The sequence below is a fragment of the Leguminivora glycinivorella genome, chromosome 3, assembly GCF_023078275.1.
Source record: "Leguminivora glycinivorella isolate SPB_JAAS2020 chromosome 3, LegGlyc_1.1, whole genome shotgun sequence".
Lineage (NCBI taxonomy): Eukaryota > Metazoa > Arthropoda > Insecta > Lepidoptera > Tortricidae > Leguminivora > Leguminivora glycinivorella.
In genome coordinates, this window is record NC_062973.1 from 5,124,281 (window position 1) to 5,144,993 (window position 20,713).

At 37.9% G+C, this 20,713-nt stretch overlaps 1 protein-coding gene across 1 annotated transcript; it reads right to left on the reverse strand.

The window, feature by feature from the left end:
- Nucleotides 1-1,800: 1,800 nt before the first annotated feature.
- On the reverse strand, nucleotides 1,801-15,100 carry LOC125224602. Its single transcript, XM_048128020.1, has 10 exons — nucleotides 14,642-15,100; nucleotides 13,063-13,183; nucleotides 12,640-12,824; nucleotides 11,750-11,857; nucleotides 9,892-10,022; nucleotides 4,583-5,075; nucleotides 4,093-4,210; nucleotides 3,248-3,432; nucleotides 2,567-2,674; nucleotides 1,801-2,089 (listed from the first exon to the last, which is right to left on the reverse strand). Exons 1-10 carry the CDS (start codon nucleotides 15,075-15,077, stop codon nucleotides 1,953-1,955), a joined length of 2,022 nt encoding a protein of 673 aa, XP_047983977.1. The 5' UTR covers nucleotides 15,078-15,100; the 3' UTR covers nucleotides 1,801-1,952.
- Nucleotides 15,101-20,713: the final 5,613 nt, after the last annotated feature.

Sequence of the window (20,713 nt, forward strand, 5' to 3'; positions counted from 1 at the left end):
GAATCAAAAGATTCGCTTTTATTAAATTAACGTAACTCCGGTGTGCCTTATTTCTCAAAATATATTTTTAAACCCTCCTTGTTTTCACGGGACACTAAATTAGCTAAAAGGTACACATTTTCTGCAATTCACCCTATTAAAATGAAAGGCAAAGATTTATGCATTATGCAAATTTAATCGGAATTTTGAGCAAACTAATAAGCAAATGATTTTAGAAGAGCATTTGATACTCTAAATCGTTAAATTAATGAAAAGGTTCACAAAATGACAGACAGTGGCTAACCTAACACTACACTGGTTTAAAAACTATCACCTGGGAATATTTAATACTGTCAGTATTGCTGGAGAGGGAAGCAAACTTTTACAATCCTATTATGGCACAACGCAAGGATCCATATTAAGACCTACTGAATGTTTTTTTTGTCTCTATAAACCTATAATTTTGAATATGAAAATTGCAAGGTATATAATGCAAAGCGATTTTGATAAGTTGTGTACTTATATGGGCCCATGAGGTCGGATTCTCTACAAAAAAATATATATTTATATTATTCATTTACCAATCAACATGTATTAAGGTTATTTCCACTCCTAACAATGAGAATGAGAATGAGAAATCGTTTATTGCCTATTAATGTTTAAGTACATCTTTTAGTTTCCGCAGGATTGTGTCAGCTGACTTATGTCTAGGAAAGATCTGTGTAAGCTGAAGGTGTCGTGTCACTGGTATGAGTTAAAGATGTAAGAAAGTGTATTCATATTTCATATTTTACAGTTTTTATGCTTACTTAATTCTCAGAGGACGGGGAGCCGCTGCCCCGTGAGGCCAACGTCTCATGTCTTTATTAAAAAAATATTTATATAATTATAGTAGTGTGACTACTTGAAAAAAAGAACAAAAAAAATTGAATAAAATAATTTGATTTGTTCCCTAGTCGTATAGATGGCAGCACCATCTCTCTCGCTATATCGTAATCCTGTAAAGGTTTCGTATAGGAGGTGCAAGCACAAGGTCAAAAGGCGCCTAGCCTTATCAGAGATAACATACACTAGAGAAATTTCGTCGGGTACCACGGCGGGCCGGTGGTCTAGTGGTGAAGACGTTAGCCGCGTAAGCTGAAGACCCGGGTTCGATTCCCGGCTCGGCCACCAGTGGGCCTTGTCGTTTTTTCTTTCGTGTATGATATCTATTTCAATTTATACTTTGTCTGTATTATGAGGAGTCATTTTAAGAGTCTTATCGAAAATAACTCCCCCAGATATTTTATTTCTTTTTTGTATGAGAATGTCTGATTTTTTATTTTAGCCGTCGGCTTGAATTTCTTCTTTTTTGTGAACAAGATGCATTCTGTCTTTTCCACATTGCATTTAAGGCCCCATCTCTGTTACAATAATCAACAATAGTTTCAGCTGCCCATTCCGCTCTCATGGTGGAGTGATCAGGGTTAATTGCTCTGTTTAAAATACATAGATCATCAACGTATTGAGATAACTTGAGACAATATAAAACAATATAGTCCACGAATATTTATGTTTGCATCAGTCTCGCTCATTACAAAAGGGTTTTCGGTTAGAACGCGAGTCTCGAGCGAACTAGGTTCTAAGTAGTTTAAATAAAGTTCTAGTACATACTTACCAATTATTTTATATTTGGAAGGATAAGTCTTAAAAAATACTCAAATGCCAACACAGATTTTATTTCAGTACATAATATAATAACATACACACATACATATGTACATACGTACATAGTATAATAATTAAAAAATATATAGAACATAACATACCTAGATGAAATATAGCTACCAAATGAAATGAGTTTTGCAGTTTACCATAGATAGAGAATTTTAAATTGATTATAGATTTAAATGAAGATATCCATTATGTTAACCGAAGCAACATGCAATCAAAGAATGTACGGTGATGTGAACGGCTGGGAGTGACGGCAGACTCTAAGCCACCTGGGAGTGGGCGGTGTATTCGGTGCCCATGCCGCAAGCATTCACTCCTCGCAACAGTCTCACGTAGCCCTTTTCTCCCCACCATGCGCCCCACGAGTTTTTAAGAATCCAGTACTTCTTCCCTTTTTCTGCAAAGAACAAATAGGTAATTAAAAGGCAACGCTGCCTACCTATACTAAGTATAGTAGTATAGTTAAGTATATTATAAATGCATGCACGTTTCTTAGAAATAAACAGATTAAATTTTTTTTTAATTTTTTTTTTTTACTAGGCACCATTACCGCCGACGAAGACCTGGGAAGCATTTTTTATTTGTAAATATATTTTAAGTTAATTAGTTTTAAGAAATAATCTGAACGGTTCCTCTGATTTTTCACTTTATTCATGGTGATCCACAACACATGGAATACATAAGTAAATACCTCATGACATTACCAGAAGTCAAGAAGAGTGAGCTATTTTCCTCATAATATGACATATCAATTTATAAGGCACCGTACCCTTCCCTTCGTTTACTTGTATTACTTCTGGTCGCGTACTTTTGTATTATCTACTGAGAAAATTATCGGTAATAAAATACAATGATTTATTAAATTCGTACAAACCTTCTCCATAGCCGACCAAGAGCATGGAGTGGTTATTTGTATCTCCTATGCAGTCGGATGGTTCTAGTATGCCTTTATAGTAACTGGCTAAGTCATTTGCACTTATACCTGAAAGAAAAGAAATAACTTTATTATTAAAATTTTCCCAGGCCGAATTATTCAACAAGGTTTTTCCAAAAAAATCCAAAGAGCCACAACAAAAATCCAAAAGAGCAGTCCTACCAAAAATAATTTCTATTTAAAATGTTGCCAAGAAGGGAGGACCATATAGCGAGTTTATATCGAAAACAACTGAGTTAGTTCACGCATGGGACGCAAACCATTATACCATTCTGCACTAGAGGTGCTCAGAGTCATCAGACTGTCGCGTATGCGTTACCTGGCGAGCAATTATGGTCGCGCGATAAATGATAAAACATCAGGCCGCCCCTTGTCCCTATCGCACTATTTGTAAGTGCGATAGGGACGGCCTGATGTTTTATCATTTTTCGTGCGAGCATAGCCTCGGGCACGGCTTACGGGCAAATTATATTGTGTAGTTTATTTCAGTTTTAAGAAGAAAATGGATCAATTGGTTCAATCACGTGCTCCTTTAAGGTATATGGCAATAAATCTTAAAGGATAATGTTTTTCCTTTTTTAAATGCCGAACCTATATGTTTAATATATGTGAGGCACTCACCCACTGCCAGAGGTCCTAAGTTTACCAATTTGTTCTTCAATTCTTCTTCATCCGCGATTTCGATCCTATCACCACTTGTTACTAGCACAACTCCCTTACTGGCGTCTTCACTGCAATTTCTTTTTTCATCGTCAAAGGGATAGTCTGATTCTTTTTCTAACTTTTTCTTTGTCTGAGCAAGTTCCCTGTAATGAACGCATTTTTAAGATAAATTAGTTATACTTACAAACAAAAGTCTTTTGCATAATTGGATTCACGTGGATAAGTCACCAAGTTCTATGAACTAAGTGCTATAATGAACAATCAGGATCATTGATTAGTAAGTATTATTATAGACACTATTTGTAAGCAAAATATAGATAGTATAAATAGGTACTTTCCTATACAGATAGTAATAATTATTTATTTATTTAATAATTATTACTATCTGTATAAACAGCATTACAGTTCAGCTAAGGCACTGTTAAACTACAGAATAAAATAAAAATTAAGACACAAGCAGAAGATAAATACAAAAAATATAAAAAAGAAACATAAATTAAACATTAGGGACCGACCCCACTTAGGCGTCGCGTGTCTTGCGGCGCGCAACGGACGTCTCCGCCACGCCGCCTGAATGTAATTCAAAAAACTGAGGAGATATTTTTTGAATTACATTCAGGCGGCGTAGCCGGACGTCCGTTCCATGCGTAAGTGTGGCTGGTCCCTTAGGTTTCGGCGACGACATGGCGTGGCAACGTTGCGTCATCTGACTCGGTGCAAGATTCGGATATTAACGTTATTACTACATCAGATCACACATGATAGAAATGTTTTTTTTTATATTGGTAGCGATAATCACTTACTGCATAATTTTGTGCGGCCAATAATATCCATTTCCTGTGCGGAGGCATTCATAAGCCTGCCCTTCAGAAAAGGCTAGGCATTGCTTGTGTTTGATGGCGTACTGCCCTTCAATATTACCTGTCAAATTGTCAATGAATTCATTTGGTATCAATTTCGTTTTTTTACTAAATAAGAACTTCCCTTTTTCAGAGTTTCATTCAAAAACTAAAATCCCTAATTGCTGTACGAACACCCATGATTTATTAGATTTTGCGATGAATTAAACCATCTTGTGATGTAAAACTTATGTTATTGATTCATAATTTTCATATTCTTAAATCAAATAGATCATAAGCAAATCATAACCAATACATGGATAAACTCGGTTAGAAAGCAGACAGTAAGTAATGATTGTTTTAGTTTTTCATTCGAGATTCCACAAAATACATGGAATAATGTAGATGTACCGTTAAAAGAAATATAAAGTAAGATCTAATAAAGTCGCCATACCAAGAGCGCTGAAGATGTAGCTAAGACTAAATCCTTGGTACTTTACATGTGAAACAACACCCTTGTCCCTCCAGTCAAAGTGATCTTCCGTCGGAGTCGGCCCGTCAGGGAGTACTACACCCTTCACATTGGTTGGAAGTGTGAAGCCATTATATTTCTGTAGCTCTTCAGGGTATAAGTCAGCAAACTGGTTTAATGCAAACACAGTATCAGGAAACTTGGCATTTCGCTCATTTATGTTTTTCAAAGTTTTCTTGAAATTGCCAAGCCTTTCGTAATACTCCCTCCGGTTCTTGTACACTTTATTGTGCTCTTGGAGAAAACTCTCGAACAAGTTCTCAGCGTCTTCCACGTCATAGAATGGCTTGTCAGTTGCAGCCAAGACCGTGCTGCTGGCAAGGCAGACGGCTGCCAGGACGATCGGTACAAACATAGCTTCTGACAGTTGTGAGCTTCGCAGAACAACCAGTAGACGAACTGATGAAGTTACATTCTACGAAGCCTTTTTATATTAAAAATAATCATATGAATACCAAATTCGTTTTTATACATCTATAATACCTACATATTAAAATTGTTAAAATTGCGCGAAATATGAATTTTTCATGATAATTTTATCAGTACAAGTATTTTTAAATAACTTTATTTAATTATCTCCACGAATATGCGTACTTCATAATCACCAAATTTTTTAAATGTTTTACAATACTTGTTATTATTAGTAACATGATATTAATAAATTATTTAGATGTTAGACTAGATACCATAGTAGATATGTATCTAACGTACGCAGAGAGCGAGAGACTCTATCTCTAGGTGTATTGGTTGAGACTCATCCGGACAATACTGTTTGCTGAAGCGACTATCGTCATATTTCTTCAGCCAGCCTTGATGTAAATCCTTGCTTTCACGAAATTCTGTTGGAAGGTGCGATCGGTCTACATCATTTTGTCGAGCTTAAGTCCGTTTTCACATTATCCGATCCGATATCGGATGTCGGAAGGATTTAAATAGAAAAAATCCATGATGACGCCTGTTATGTATGGGATACCTGGTCTTACATCCGATATCGGATAGGATAATGTGAAACACACTAATGGCTTTGTATGTGAGGAGCTCGTTGGGCATCGGATGCATTTGTTTGACACAATGATACAGCGTCAAGGTCATATAGTTTTATGATGATGTATTAGACGCGAGTTGGCACAGTGGCTGTTTCGAACAGACTGGGTAGAAAGCGGCGCACACCAGACCTCTCCACACCCTGAGCCGCTCACGCTATGTTGTGCCCTTGTCACTCCGAGAGAGCGGCCGTTTTCGGGGACCCATATAGTGAGTTGGCGAGTCACCGCCTACCTATTTGTTCATGTTTTTATATAATATGTGTCTCTTTTCATTGCAATAGTTCTACACTAACCGGGGCTTGTCCTTGGGTCCATTACTATAGTGCATACAGAGATAAGCGTCGGTTGGTGTCACATCACCTTTTAGATTAAATTCTCTTAAAGGGCCTCTGCGCTGTTGGCTTCGGTCCCACGCCCGCCTTCCAAATGTCCGGGACCCCATGGTCCCGAGATAAACGAAGGACATACAAATATTACACAGATTGACTGAGGCCCACGGTAAACTCAGGAAGGCTTGTGTTGTGGGAATATATTTCTGGTAGTGCATAATCATAACTTTGTCTAATGTATAATATATCAAATTAGTCATTTGCATTTTTTTTTCTCTTACTTTTTGATGTGTTTATATGTATAGTTCGAATACGTAATTTTATGTTGGCACTACCCGTTCATTGTTCTTTGCATTCTGTTTCCTGCTACCCTAAGGTTGTCTGGTAGAGATCGCTTTTTAGCGATAAGACCGCCTGTTGTTACCTGCTTCTTAATAATTATGTTTTGTTTTTGTAATTTCATTGTCACTAAGTGGTGTACAATAAAGTATATATTATTATTATTATTTGTATCTCCGTTTAAAACTCTCGGGTCTTTCGAGCCCGGTCATTTATAAGGCGTACGTGGGGATATAGATCCAACACGTAGAGGCCATTTGGAGAGCTTTGATGTCATGTAGAACGTATTATTATTATCATTCAACTAAATAAAATTGTACATCGTACAACTTATACTTATATATGTAGAACTCGAAAAGAGATAGGCAAATTAGTAACAGTAGTAGTTATAGTTCTATCTCGACACAAGATTAAAACTCTTGAACCTCAGTTTTGACAATTTGGCCCATATTTGTTAGCTTGATATCAAGGACGATTATAAAGGACCAGCAGAGTCCATACTAAATACCGTACCCCGTTGGCAGCCGTAAATCTATGTCACTAGATGTCACTAAGAGTGTCATTTGAATAAAAATGTCGTTTTTTTTTAAAAATACGCACGCGGTAGTTCAACGGCATTACAAGTGATACAGTGAAAAGTATATAGATGACGCTAGGGGCCCGTGTCATGTTTCAGTCCCTGTTTACAACGCAAGCCAACGTTCTTATTTTGAATTATGACAATCATGCAAAAGAGTACCATACTGTAAAATTTTCTATCTCTTTCATTTTGAGCGTGACGTCAATGATTAGTAATATTACTTTCAATATATTTAAAATTTAGATTTTAATGAGGCCATTTCGAACGGTGTTTATGATAGATATCATGTTGACAATCAATCTCCTGACCGTCTCGCTCATACCAATCCTATCCTATATTTGAACGAGTGCGACCGAAACAGTTGAGTACCTATTATTGAAGATTTTTGAATGTCTAAAATCTTATTGGTAGTCGAAAGTCGGGTCGAAAACCAGCTTTTTCCATAAAGTGTTGGCGCGACGTCAAGTGGGTGATAGGCGTACGAGCAAGTACGCGTTGGATGGTCGACTACTATGCGCAGCGGTTTTTACGCGTACTTACGGTGACACACAATCGAAAAAGGTCGTCGAGCCATAAGTACGCATACCTGCTCGTATCGTACGTTTATCACCCACTTCAGACTGCGTTTCGATCGGCGTTTAGCGACAATGATTATCAGCTCGGCTTCATGGCTTTACGAACCTTAGCTCGGACCATCGAATATGAAACTTAAAAACTTATTTATACACAAGGGTATAAAGAAGTTTATAACCAGGTGCTCCATGACACCATTGCACCAATCTGTCGCCAGCACCGCTACACTTCAACGGCCAAGTCACACAACATCCATACTAATATTATAAATGGGAAAGTGTGTGTGTCTGTTTGTTTGTCCACCTTTCACGGCAAAACGGAGCGACGTATTGACGTGATTTTTTAAGTGGAGATAGTTGAAGGGATGGAAAGTGACATAGGCTACTTTTTGTTTCTTTTTATATCCCCCCACTTCCTTAGAATGGAGGATGGAAGTTTGTGGAGAGATTTTCGAATTTAACGCGAGCAAAGCCGCGGGCAAAGGCTAGTTAACTATAATAATAAAGAAATCGCAGTAAGGAACTTTATGTAGATTTCATTACTTTTTAGAAATAAACAAGCAGCTCCATCGAGACGGCTATTTTTTACATAATGTTTTTGGTGGGATATACATAGGCATAGGTATATAACACTAACAAGGTATCTATTGTCTTAGTCCGTTTTCACATTATCCGATCCGATATCGGATGTCGGAAGGATTTAAATGGAAAAAATCCAAGATAGCGCCTGTAATGTATGGGGTATCAGTCCTACATCCGATATCGAATCGGATAATGTGAAAACGCATTTAGTCTCATTAATTATTACTTATGTCAGAGTTTCACTAATTATTTCCTTTTATTCATTTATTATCTCAGTTTAGGTTTATACGAGTACCAAACGAGTAGTATACGAGTAGAAAATATATTACCAAAACAATACAAACTATCATTAATTTATTATAAAAACGTCATCCAAAGTGCCACACCTGGCGGCCTAACTATCCGCGTTGTGTCCAAGACGAAGCCTGACCGACGAAGCTAGCAAGTCTCTCTACATGTTAGCTGAAATACTGTCAAACCATTCACTGTGATTACTCAGATTATTGTAAGCAAAATGATCTTCGAATGAACTTTCTGGACAATTGAGATGCATGGGCGCAGTCGAAACCAGCTCGCCCCTTCAGCCGTGTCCCGTTGAAAATCGGAAAGATTCTTTTCCTTAGCACATTTAATGTTTACAAATTGGATTCGCCTTCTGTCACCTAAACTGGTAATTTTATGTATGAGGTCATTGGTCATACAATTATTAATTTATACAGTTATTAATTCTGTATCTCTACTCGCATTGCTGCTGCGATTCTAAAATATTTAATATCCATATATTATGAATATTCAATAAATCATACAATGACATTTGTGATGTGACATGGATGTCAGATGTCACATCTGTTGGCACAATGATTGCGTTTTGTTGAACGTATTTGAGCTCAACATATAGGTTTATTATCACTAAGTATATTATATTAATGAACAACGAAACGGATGTGACATTTTCCTAGTCCACCAACGTCATCTAGTCATTTTATTTGGAAATAATTAGACAACATGCGAACAAACTTAGCCAGCGAAGCGATCACAACTACGTCGAGGCCGACCAAAAAATATAATTTGTAAAAATTGTGTTTTGAGCTAATATTTTGATATTAAAATAAAGTTTTTTGATAGTTATTCATAGTATAATATAAAAACAAGTAAAAATATGTGTGAAAATATGTTTTTTTCCACTCCCGGGTTACGAAACAACGCCATCTAGTTTTAAAGCAAAAACTAAGCTTTTTCAGGGGTACGCTTTTTTGTATAGCCCATACAAATCCCATACATATCAGTCTTAGGTCCTTGCTTGATATGTGTTAAAATGACGAATATTAATATTAGCGCCATCTAGCCGAGCGTTCCCCAAAGGTGTAACGCCATCTAGGCCACCATACCTATTTCTCTACGGCTTTGAGGTACGTTTTTTTATTAGAATTGATCGCCTATACGGAGTTACAATATGTCTTGTTGAGCTATAGCCAATAACAGATCTCCACAAATATGTTTTTTTCTAGGAATCCATTTTGGGGCCTTATATTGCAAGGATAGGTCTTAAAAATACACAGATTGTAACTCAAATGCATGTACCAATTTTATTTTTATGTCCAATAATTGAGAACTTTATTGATCTCAAACTCAAACAAATGAATTTTGGCGTTTTACGTACAATAATCAAGGAATTTAAATCGATAAACCATAATGAAGATTTACATTATGTTAACCAAAGCGCCGGTGTGACATGCAATCCAAGGTGACGGCAGCAGGCTGCGGGAGACTTCAGACTCTAAGCCACTTGGGAGTGAGCGGTGTATCTGGTGCCCATGCCGCAAGCGTCGACTCCTCGCAACAGTCTCACGTAGCCTTTTTCTCCCCACCCTGAGCTCCACGAGTTTTTAATAATCCAATACTTCTTGCCATTTTCTGCAAAAAGGAAAATATTTGATTGGTTGATTTTTATGATGATCCTCAACGTAAAAAAAAAGTATGTATCAGAGGCAGAAATCGAAAAGGGTGACCTACTTTTCTCGTAATATGACGTAAGGCATGTCACTTTATAAGTTAAAAAATAGCTAACCGTCCTCTCAGGTCGTGTACAGTCAACCAAAATATTGGAACCCTAGGCCATACAACCATGTCAAAATAACAAGCAGTAAGAGATTGTAGCCTGACAAGTTTTTATTTGACCCTCGCCGCGTTGCGGGTTTTTAGCGAACTAATTTCTTTTACTGGTAAGGATTAATTACTATTTGACACCCGTCGTCGAAAGTCATCGAATGTCAGTGATGTAAACAAGAAGTAAATGATTTAAATTTTCTAACGGTTTCATCGCAATTTTCCCCAAAATAATAATAATAAAAGTGAAATGTCTGCCGGAAATAAAATTGGATACCGTTTTATTAGGCAGGCGTCCGGTTTTTTATCCATAGCCCAGTAATTAGTCCATCACTTTCATCAAAATAGACCAGTTCATCGACAGGGCGCTCATCCACACACCTTGCAACCTAAATGGTCGCGCACCATGCGGTTTCAGAGGAATTTCCTCCCACGAACGCTCCGGCTGTGGAATGAGCTCCCTGTCGAGGTATTCCCGATGAACTACAGTATGGGGTTCTTCAAAAAAGGAGTGTACAAGTTTCTAATGGGTCGGCAAAGCGCACGTGACACCCCTTGAGTTGCGGGCGTCCATAGGTTATGGTGACCGCTTTCCATCAGGCGGGCCACCGACGTGGTATAAAAAAAAAAAGTTCATTTTAGATTCCATTAACTCTCAAATAGTCCTTACACCCTGGCGGGTGTTGCCTCTGCGTGTGTCCCATGATACGGGCAAGGGCAACATCCGCTCGGTGTACCCCTTACATTTCATTAAAGTGTCGAAAGGGCCTCTACGTGTTGGCTTCGGCCCCGCGCACGCCTCCCAAAGGTCCGGAACACCATTGTTCCGTGATGAGAAAGACATAAAAGTGAAAATAATTATACTGAACGTGATAAATGTGGTGCTGGCGGCGGATGGAGAAAATAAGTTGGACAGAGAAAGTAACAAACGAAGAAGTCTTAAACAGAGTGAAAGAAAAGAGGTGTATTTTAAGAACTGTTGAATGCAGAAGAGGAAATATGTTGGGACACCTGTTACGACACGACGAATTCATCAAGATCATCATAGAAGGGAAAGTAGAAGGAAGAAGAAAGAGAGGAAAGCCAAGGAGGGCATACATGGACCAAGTGAAAGAGAAAGTGAATGTCGTGTCGTATCAGGCTGTCAAAGAAAAAGCCCAGGAAAGATATAGCTGGAGATTGCTTCACCGACAAGAGCCCAGCTCTTAAATTTCTGATGATGATGAAATACAATATTAACAGGTAACCAGTACACGCTGTCCCCATTACATATGACGTCGGCAAATTATTGCCATATGAAAGCGGTTTATAGCGACACTATTTCAGGGTCAAATAATATCTTGTCAGGCTTTACTTACAATCTGATTTATAACGTCACTAAGACATAATATGTCTTAGTTATCATATTATGATAGTTCTACAGTGGCCTAGGGTTCCAATTGGTTGACAGTACTTGTATTTTTTTTTCTCTAGACTAATACTTGTGTTACCTCTTCAGGGAATATTTGGTAATTAAAATATATATAACGGTATACCTTCTCCATATCCGACCAAAAGCACGCCGTGGTTAGGTGGCAGCTTCTTGCAGTAGTCTGGTTCTAGTATGCCTTTATGATAAAAGAAGAAGTCATAGGCATTTAAAGCTGAAAGAAAACAAACAATTTCAGTATAAACCCTTTTTCAGGCCGTATAATCAACGAGGTCTTCTGGAAAAATCAAAATATACACATTCTAATTAGTTAACCTCTTTATTTAATGGGTTGCCAAGATGAGTCCTTAGCGGGTTTATGAACTAACTCAACTAACCGTATTAGGTCACAATAGTCATACGGAGCAAGAACCATAGCGTTTTGTCCTACAAGTAGCCCTTTATAAATAATGATGTACTTAGAAGAGAGATAATTTCGACCTAAGCCGCTGTTATCCTAGTGGCCGAGAGGTTTATCAGCATCATCATATAAGCCCTTTATCGCCCACTGCAGTGCTGAACAAATGCCTCTCTTCTAGTAGGCCACTTCTCATTTCACCCAGATGTGATCCGCAATTTTCCGCAAACGTATGCCAGGCACTTGTTACATTTTAGTCCACCTGCCATCACTCTGCCTAGCAACATGTCCTGCCCAACTCCATTTTAGTTTGGTATAACGAAACCTACGTCTTGCACCTTACATAGTGCGATGACGGATTTCGGTATTCCTATAGGTTTATAGAAATGTGTTCTCAGGCCGTTATAACTGTTTACGTTGGTTCGATTCCAGCTGCGGGCACTGCTTTCGGACATATGTAATTTAGTTCAGTTTCAAGAAAAGAATGGGCCAAATCGTCTGGTCATGTGGCTCCTTTCGGGATTATGTTCTTCCTTTTTGATGTGCGTAAGCCTAAAAAAGTATCAACGTAATTTAAAATACGTGAGGTTCCTACTCACCCACTGCAAGTGGTCCTAAGTTTACCAATTTGTTCTTCAATTCTTCTTCATCGGCGATTGCGACGTAATCTCCTCCTGTTACTAGCGCAACTCCTTTGCTGGCGTCTTCAGTGCAATCTCTTTTTACAGGGACATAGGGATAGTCTGATTCTTTTTCTAACTTTTTCTTTGTGTGAGCAAGTTCTCTGTAATGAACGCACTTTAAAGTCAAATTAATAAGAAAAAAAAAATGTTGCATAATTAGGAGTTGGATGAGTCACAAAAGTTAAGTAAGTAAATGCCAAAATTAACAATCAATACAATATTATACATATATTGTTTTCCACTTTGTTTGGACGCCAAATTTTATTAAAATGTATTTAAATAAAGGAGGTTGAAGAAGTTTTTTTTTTTTTATTTTGGCAACGATCGATACACACTTACTGCATAACTTCGTGCATCCAACCTCCGTAGCATCTTCCCTTGTGAAGGCAGTCGAGAGCCTGCCCTTCAGACAAGGCTAGGCATTGCTTGTGTTTGATGGCGTACTGCCCTTCAATATTACCTGTCAATAAATTCATTTGGCATCAATTTACTAATTTCTTCAGAGTTTTATTCAGCATTTTGTTTTTCATGTTCTACGATTAAACAATGCTACTTGCGCTCAGTGCAATATTGGCGATTCGTTGTTTTAGTTATAATATGTATAATGAATAGAATAAATACCTACATGATCATGTGATTGTTGTATTGTATCTACCGCGGAATGGAATAGGTATCGAGGCAAACCTTATTGGTTTATCGATACCAGTGTAATTAACTAGAGATTTTTGTTTGTAATTACCTACATAAATAAAAAAATAATAAATATTATAGAGTCATGAAAGACAACTAGGTAGGTACTGAAGGATTTATAGGTATGCATAGATATATCATTATTATTTATTGAACCAACTTACATTTACAGAGAATCCAGGCATGCAAACACTTAAAACTAAATAATAAGCTTATAACTAAAATTATTAATATTAATAGATGTGGGAGTGGATATGGACTCGCGGTAGCGGGCTGCAGCGGCTAGGACCTTAGGCTCTGTCTGCGAGAAAATGTCAAGAGTGGGATTATGTAAAATTATGTTATTAATATGATTAAGTGCAACATATAGTCACTTAGTGTCATTGTAGTACTGGTCCTGGGTATTACGAACAGAGGTGTAATGCGAGGTCTGAGAGTGGTTCTAACAAATGGTGATGGTACCTCAAAATAAAAATAATTTATTAACAACGGATTATATATTGATCGACGTATCAACCTCAAAAAGTATTTGACCGCAGCAAGCTGCTTGCGCACTTCAAGACTTTGGTAGGAGACCATTCCCAATACAAATGGCGTAGGATACATGTAGGGATAGTACCCAAGTGTTTTCCAGTAGAGATACCTAACAAATGACTTTTGTACTTGTTCGAGAAGAAGAGTGTACTTTTGTTCGTGCGGATTCCAGTAAGCTACGTACAAATGCATTATACATAATGTGAAGACATGACAACTATGGAAGTATTTTGACTGACGAACAACTAATCCAGCAAGGGCCTTTCTCGACCTGTTGCAAATTTGAATTATATTTTGGCTAAACGATATTTCAGAATCAAAGGATGTGCCAAGATCACGCATAGTTTTGACATTCTGAAGGTTTTCGTGATTCAAAGCGTAAGTACGATCAACGGTGTGTGTCTTCTTTGAGTACGTCATGACAGCACATTGATTCAGCACATATCAAGTTCTAATAGAAATAAAGCATTGCGATACAGCGAGGAAATGTCGCCAGTATCCTTGGTACAATGCCTCAAGGACCTATTTTAGACATTAGCTAGCTTTTAAGTTTAGTCTTAGTTTCTTATATAATTATGTAAATATGTTCATGTAAATAAAGATATTATAATAGGTATTTAGTAAATTGATAATGTGCGTGTCAAAAAGGTACTGACAATAAAATAATGGTTAAGTTCTTATAGAGTGGTCATACCAACAGCGCTGAAGATGTAGCAACTTCCACACCTTCCTTGGTTCTTAACATGTGTAACAGCATCCTTGTCCCTCCAGTCAAAGTGGTCTTCCGTCGGAGTCGGCCCATTGGGGAGTACTACACCCGTCATGTTTTCTGGAAGTTTGAAGCCTAAATATTGCTGCAGCTCATCAGGGTATAAGTCAGCAAAGTGGTTCAATGCAAATACAGTGTCAGGAAATTTGGCATTTCGCTCATTTATTTCCCTCAAGCTTTTCTTGAAATTGCCAAGCCGTTCGTAATACTCCCTCCGGTTCTTGTATACTTTATTATGCTCTTGGAGAAAACTCTCGAACAAGTTCTCAGAGTCTTCCACGTCATAGAATGGCTTATCAGTTGCAGCCAAGACCGTGCTGCTAGCAAGGCAGACGGCTGCCAGGACGATCGATACAAACATGGTGGTCGTGGGCTGTTGTAAGCTTACCAGTAGATCAACTGATGAAGTTACTTTTTTCTATGCAGCCTTTTTATATAAAAAATAATCATAAAAATGCCCAGGCATTTATAGTTCTTTTAACTGTACTTTGTACCAACATTTTAAAAATAGCGTTAATATGTTTTTTTTAATTACTTTTTAATCAGTGCAAAATAACTTAGTTTGTTTATCTATGTATGTACTGGTACGTATCCTTGAAACATTAAAATGTTTTACGTTCCGTATTATTATCAAAAAAATATTCCAATATTAAATTAGACACCGAATTATGTAAATGTTATATACCTACCTCTTACTGACAGGTTCGAAGTTGGCTCCAATTATAATTAGGCGAACTGAACATTTTACCATGTACTACTCTGAGTTTTCAATTTTTCATCAAGTATATTTGTATTCCTAGGTGTGTAACACGTTTCACGTTCTCTATAAGTTTACACGTACAATTAGTCATATTTTGGTGAAAACTAGGGTAATTATGAGCATTTAAACTTGGGATATTGTTGACAGGAATGTACGGTGAGTGCATAAATAGAAGTTTAGTTATGTCAGCGTTGATAACTATTCCATTATCATGGGACCACTTAACGATTGAATAGGTATTTCTGTACAAGTCAAGCAGTGTCCACCGTGCAGGGTACAAAGGTCATCCGCAAACATGTAAGCTGAGCAATGTTGCAGCACCCCGCACAAGCTCTTGACGTGCACCACACGTAGCAGACTGGGCCTCACCCTGAGCCCTGCGAAACCCCACACTCGACTGCATACTTGTGACTGAAGGGATTTACCCTTCAATCACCGACAGACACTTGTTCGAATATTATTTCAAAGACAACGTTTCAAATAATTTCATTTCATCGACAGTTCGTATCGTAGACCAATCGATACAAGTAAAATCAAACCGTAGACTTTTATTTCGTAGATGAGTTGTTCCGAGTATACTTTATATCGTGGTATTTAGTTTCGTGTTTTTTCATTTCATTCTGTTTTTCATTAAATATAAATACAATTAATTACGCATATTATTTCAATTATGATTTTTTCTGAAATTTTACAATTAGTAAACTGTTTGGTTATAGTTAACCTTAACCTAAACCTACTCTGTAAATAGTTTGTTTTTGTGTGTGGTCACAGTTCTAACCTAACCTAAACCTAATTTAAAAGCCATTCGTTGTTGTGTAGGTCGCAATACTAACCTAACCTAAACCTACTCGGTAAGCCGTTTGTTTCTGCGTGATTACAGTTCTAACCTAACCTAAACCTACTTTAATATGTATAGGATTCAAGCCAATGGTTATAGTTTAATTATGAGCGTATGTGATGTGTCACGATAAAATCGACAATCTGAAGTTTCTTAGAATAGAAACATCTATAAATATGTTGTACAAAAAATGAAAAAGTTTTGTAATATTGTAATACGTCAAATAAATGAATTGCGAGTTCTGCTATTTGAAAAACTTTGAAACGAATCAGCGATGAAGAAATATTAGTTGAATAGTATTTGTACGGTCCACATACCGCACATTGCCATCTCAGCGAAATTACTTACAATTGCGTAAAGCATTAGAATACGAGTCAGTTCACGTGCATAATTACCGCCCATCACGCGTGTTCTCATTAGCATTTTCATTCATTATTTCGCGCTTTTATACTTAAGGTATTTTAGTGACAATAAAGTGTTTCGGCAATAGTGAGTGTTATCATTACATCAAGCAACCAACAGAATATAACTGGTGTACGGAGCACTAGCAGCCCATACATCAATTTGGTCCTTCGAGCCGGATTATAAATAAAGTGTTTCGGCAATAAAAAAAAATAAAAAAAAATCAATTTGGTCCTTCGAGTCTTTATAGTGTTTTTCGAATGCCTAACGTGTAGTATCGAATCGGTTTGGCTGGCCTCCCACAAGCGGGTCTCACCAGTCGGATTGAGAAGGCGTCTACGCTACACCGGGCATAAGGGAACACTGTTTGACCAGCATAGCAGCACCAGCAGCTGCATCATAGAGCAGAATATCAGACCTTTACAGCAGTATACAGCTAAAATTTAGCAGCACCAGCAGCTGCACTTATTTAGCAGTTTACATCATAATCAGCATATCACAGCATATCAAAAGCAGTAAGCATATCATAGCAAAATGGGATCCACACAGGAAATGTTGGAAACCCAATCAGAGCTTATGGAAAGCATGAGCAAGTTTCTTGAAAATTTTAAAAAGGATGGACATGATCGCAAGACTCCTGACAGGATCCCGAGAAGGTTACAAATTCTTGACCGGTATTGGGAGGATTTTCAAGGAAACCACAAGAAACTTTGTGAAGGGGAGGATGTCGAGCATCCTTACTTTTACGATAATCAATTTGAAACCGCGGAGCAATTTTACAAAACCACAAGGCAGTACGTATGTACCTTCTTGAAGCAGGAACGTAAGTTAGCAGATATACCATCATTATCAGAAGCATCTACATCAAAGAGGGAACCATCACCCCAACCAAGTCATCGTGACAGGGCGGAACAACCCCGCCCGGCGATGGCGGAGCAGCTCCAGGTACCAACTACATTGCAGACGGGGTCTACTCACAATAGTGACCCCGCTCCTATCAATACAGAAGCAACAGATACAACATCTCGTGGGTCTCTTAGCAAAACAGATGAGATGTTGCGTAAGCAAGCCAGCAATTTTAGAGCATTCGTCAGAACTGTATCAAACACTGTCTTAGAGCATCTTAACGAAAAATGGGAATTTGAGGATGCTCTCAAGACTCTACAAGCACGGTGGACCGCCATAGATACCCTTCACTGGGAACTTGACAGCATTTTAGAATCAAGAAATCTCACGTATGAGATGAATTACAACACTTATGAGATGCAGTTTAACAAAGTCAAGAAAGAAATAAACACCAAAATGTGGTCGGTCTCTCACCGAGAAAAGTCAACACCTAAGATGGAAATTCCAGTATTCAGTGGCAGTTATCAACATTGGACCTCTTTCAAGGACCTTTTTACAGAAGCAATCCACGCAAATCCATCGATCCCTAACGCCCAGAAAATGCAATTTCTAAAAAGCAAGGTGAAAGGGGAAGCAGAAAAACTAATTCAGCATCTGCTTATCAGTTCGGACAACTATCATACATGTTGGGATATTCTAAACCATAGATATAACAACAAGAAGATGATTTTTTCGTCTCATATCAACGTTTTACTCAGCATACCAAACACACTGCAACATTCAGCAGCATCAATTAAGAAAATCCACGACACTACCAACGAATGTCTACATGCCATCAAAAACCTTGGAGTGGATATATCGACGTGGGATCCTATCATAGTCCACCTTCTCTCTCAAAAATTGGACGTGGAAACATACAATGATTACGTCGAGTCACAGAAAACGCCACGTGAATTACCTATTCTGAGCGAATTTTTGGATTTCTTAGAAAACAAATTTACATCATTGGAGTCATCTCGCCGCAAATCTGACCAGCCGAAATCATACCAACAGCATCAACAGCAAAATGAACCCTCAACAAGTAGCAAAAAGGGTCATTATTATAAAGCATTCAACACTAATCAGAACTCTAATTCATATTATAACAATTCATTTAAAAATGCAACAAACAATTTAAATGAATGTTATAAATGCCCACATTGTCAGAATGACCACAAGTTATATGCGTGCAAAGCATTTCTCGGATTACAAGCAAACAACAAACGGGAAATGATTGCGAAATATAATTTATGCAAAAATTGTTTATACGATCATAAAGGCAATCAGTGTCAGTCATATAAAAGATGCCACGTCTGCAATGGAAATCACAACACATTACTTCATGATGCCTACGGAAACCCGAACCCAAGCACATCGGGTCACAAAGCAATTACCGCCGACAGCAAAAAACCTTACATAGGCAACAGCAATCACGTGTATCAAGATGAATTTCCAGAAACTCTCTTAGGAACAGCATTAGTCAAAGTCATGACAAAAGATAATACAATGGTGGTCTTGAGAGCCCTAATTGACCCGGGAGCTCAGCCAAACCTGATATCAGAGAAAGCAGCGCAAATTTTGGGGCTACCACGTGAACAATATAGTGGAGTCATTATTGGCGTCGGTGAAAAGGAAAACAATTGCAGAGGCGTTTTGAACATAACATGCACGTCTCTAGTCAATGACTACGTCTTTAACGCAGAGACTTACATTATGCACAAAGTCGCAAAAAATTTGCCCAACGAATCATTTCAAAAACCTACATGGGATTTCTTAGAAGAAATTCAGCTAGCTGACCCAGACTTTAACATCTGCCGCCAGATAGACATAATATTCGGAGCAGTCATTTATGCAGATATCATGCTACCTGGTATCATGAGACGAGAAAAAAGCCACCCACTAGCACAAGCAACACAATTGGGATGGATTTTCAGCGGTAACGTCCAACCAATGAGATGCCACGTTGTTTGCAACAACATTGACGACATACACAAATTTTGGTCGGTAGAAGATATATCAGAAACTTCAAATATGTCTCAAGAGGACCTCGATTGCCTTCATCATTATCAGAATACAACGAAACGCAACGATGAAGGTCGTTACATCGTGAACATACCTTTTAAGCCAGATTTTGAAGAAAATTTGGGAGCTTCAAAACCTATGGCCATAGCACAATTTCGTCAACTCGAAAACAAATTCAGCAGATACCCGAAATTAGCAGAAGCATACAAAGATTTTATCAATGAATATTTATCATTAAATCATATGGCAGAGTGTACCAGCAATGAGATACCCAGCTGCTACCTGCCGCATCATAGTGTCGAACGGGAATCTGCAACGTCAGCACTACGTGTTGTTTTCAACGCGTCAGCAAAAACGTCAACAGGCTACACATCAAATGATTTAATGTACCGAGGCCCAAATTTGCAGCAAGATCTTCTAAGTCTTATTTTGAAATGGAGACAATATCAATACGCATATACAGCAGATATAGCAAAAATGTTCAGGCAAGTGTTATTGAACCCTGAGCATCAGCAATTTCAAAAAATAATTTGGCGGCCATCTCCAAATGAGCCGTTGCAAGAATACAAATTATTAACAATCACGTATGGAACAAAATGCGCCCCATTTCTAGCAATGATGACATTGAGACAGTTAGCAACAGACGAAGGTCACAAATACCCAAATAGCAGAGCAGCAAAAGCATTACAAGAGGAGTTTTACATGGACGACCTCCTCAGCGGAAGTTTCACTTTGGAGTCAGCAAAACAATTACAATCAGATTTAATGAAGCTACTCAAATCAGGGGGCTTTCATTTACGAAAATGGTCTTCGAAGAAAGCCGAACTTTTAGAAGACGTCAGCAAAGCACAAAATCATGAGGAAGAGTTCAACTTCAAGCACTTACAATCAACAACAAAAACGCTCGGCCTCAAATGGAATCCAGTTGAAGATCAATTTACATTTCAAATGAAAAACGACACTACAGCGCCTGCGAAGATACTTACAAAAAGGACATTACTCTCAGAAATTTCGAAAATATTTGACCCGGCAGGCTGGTACGCGCCTTTAACAACAAAATTCAAACTCCTGTTCAAACAAGTTTGGCTTA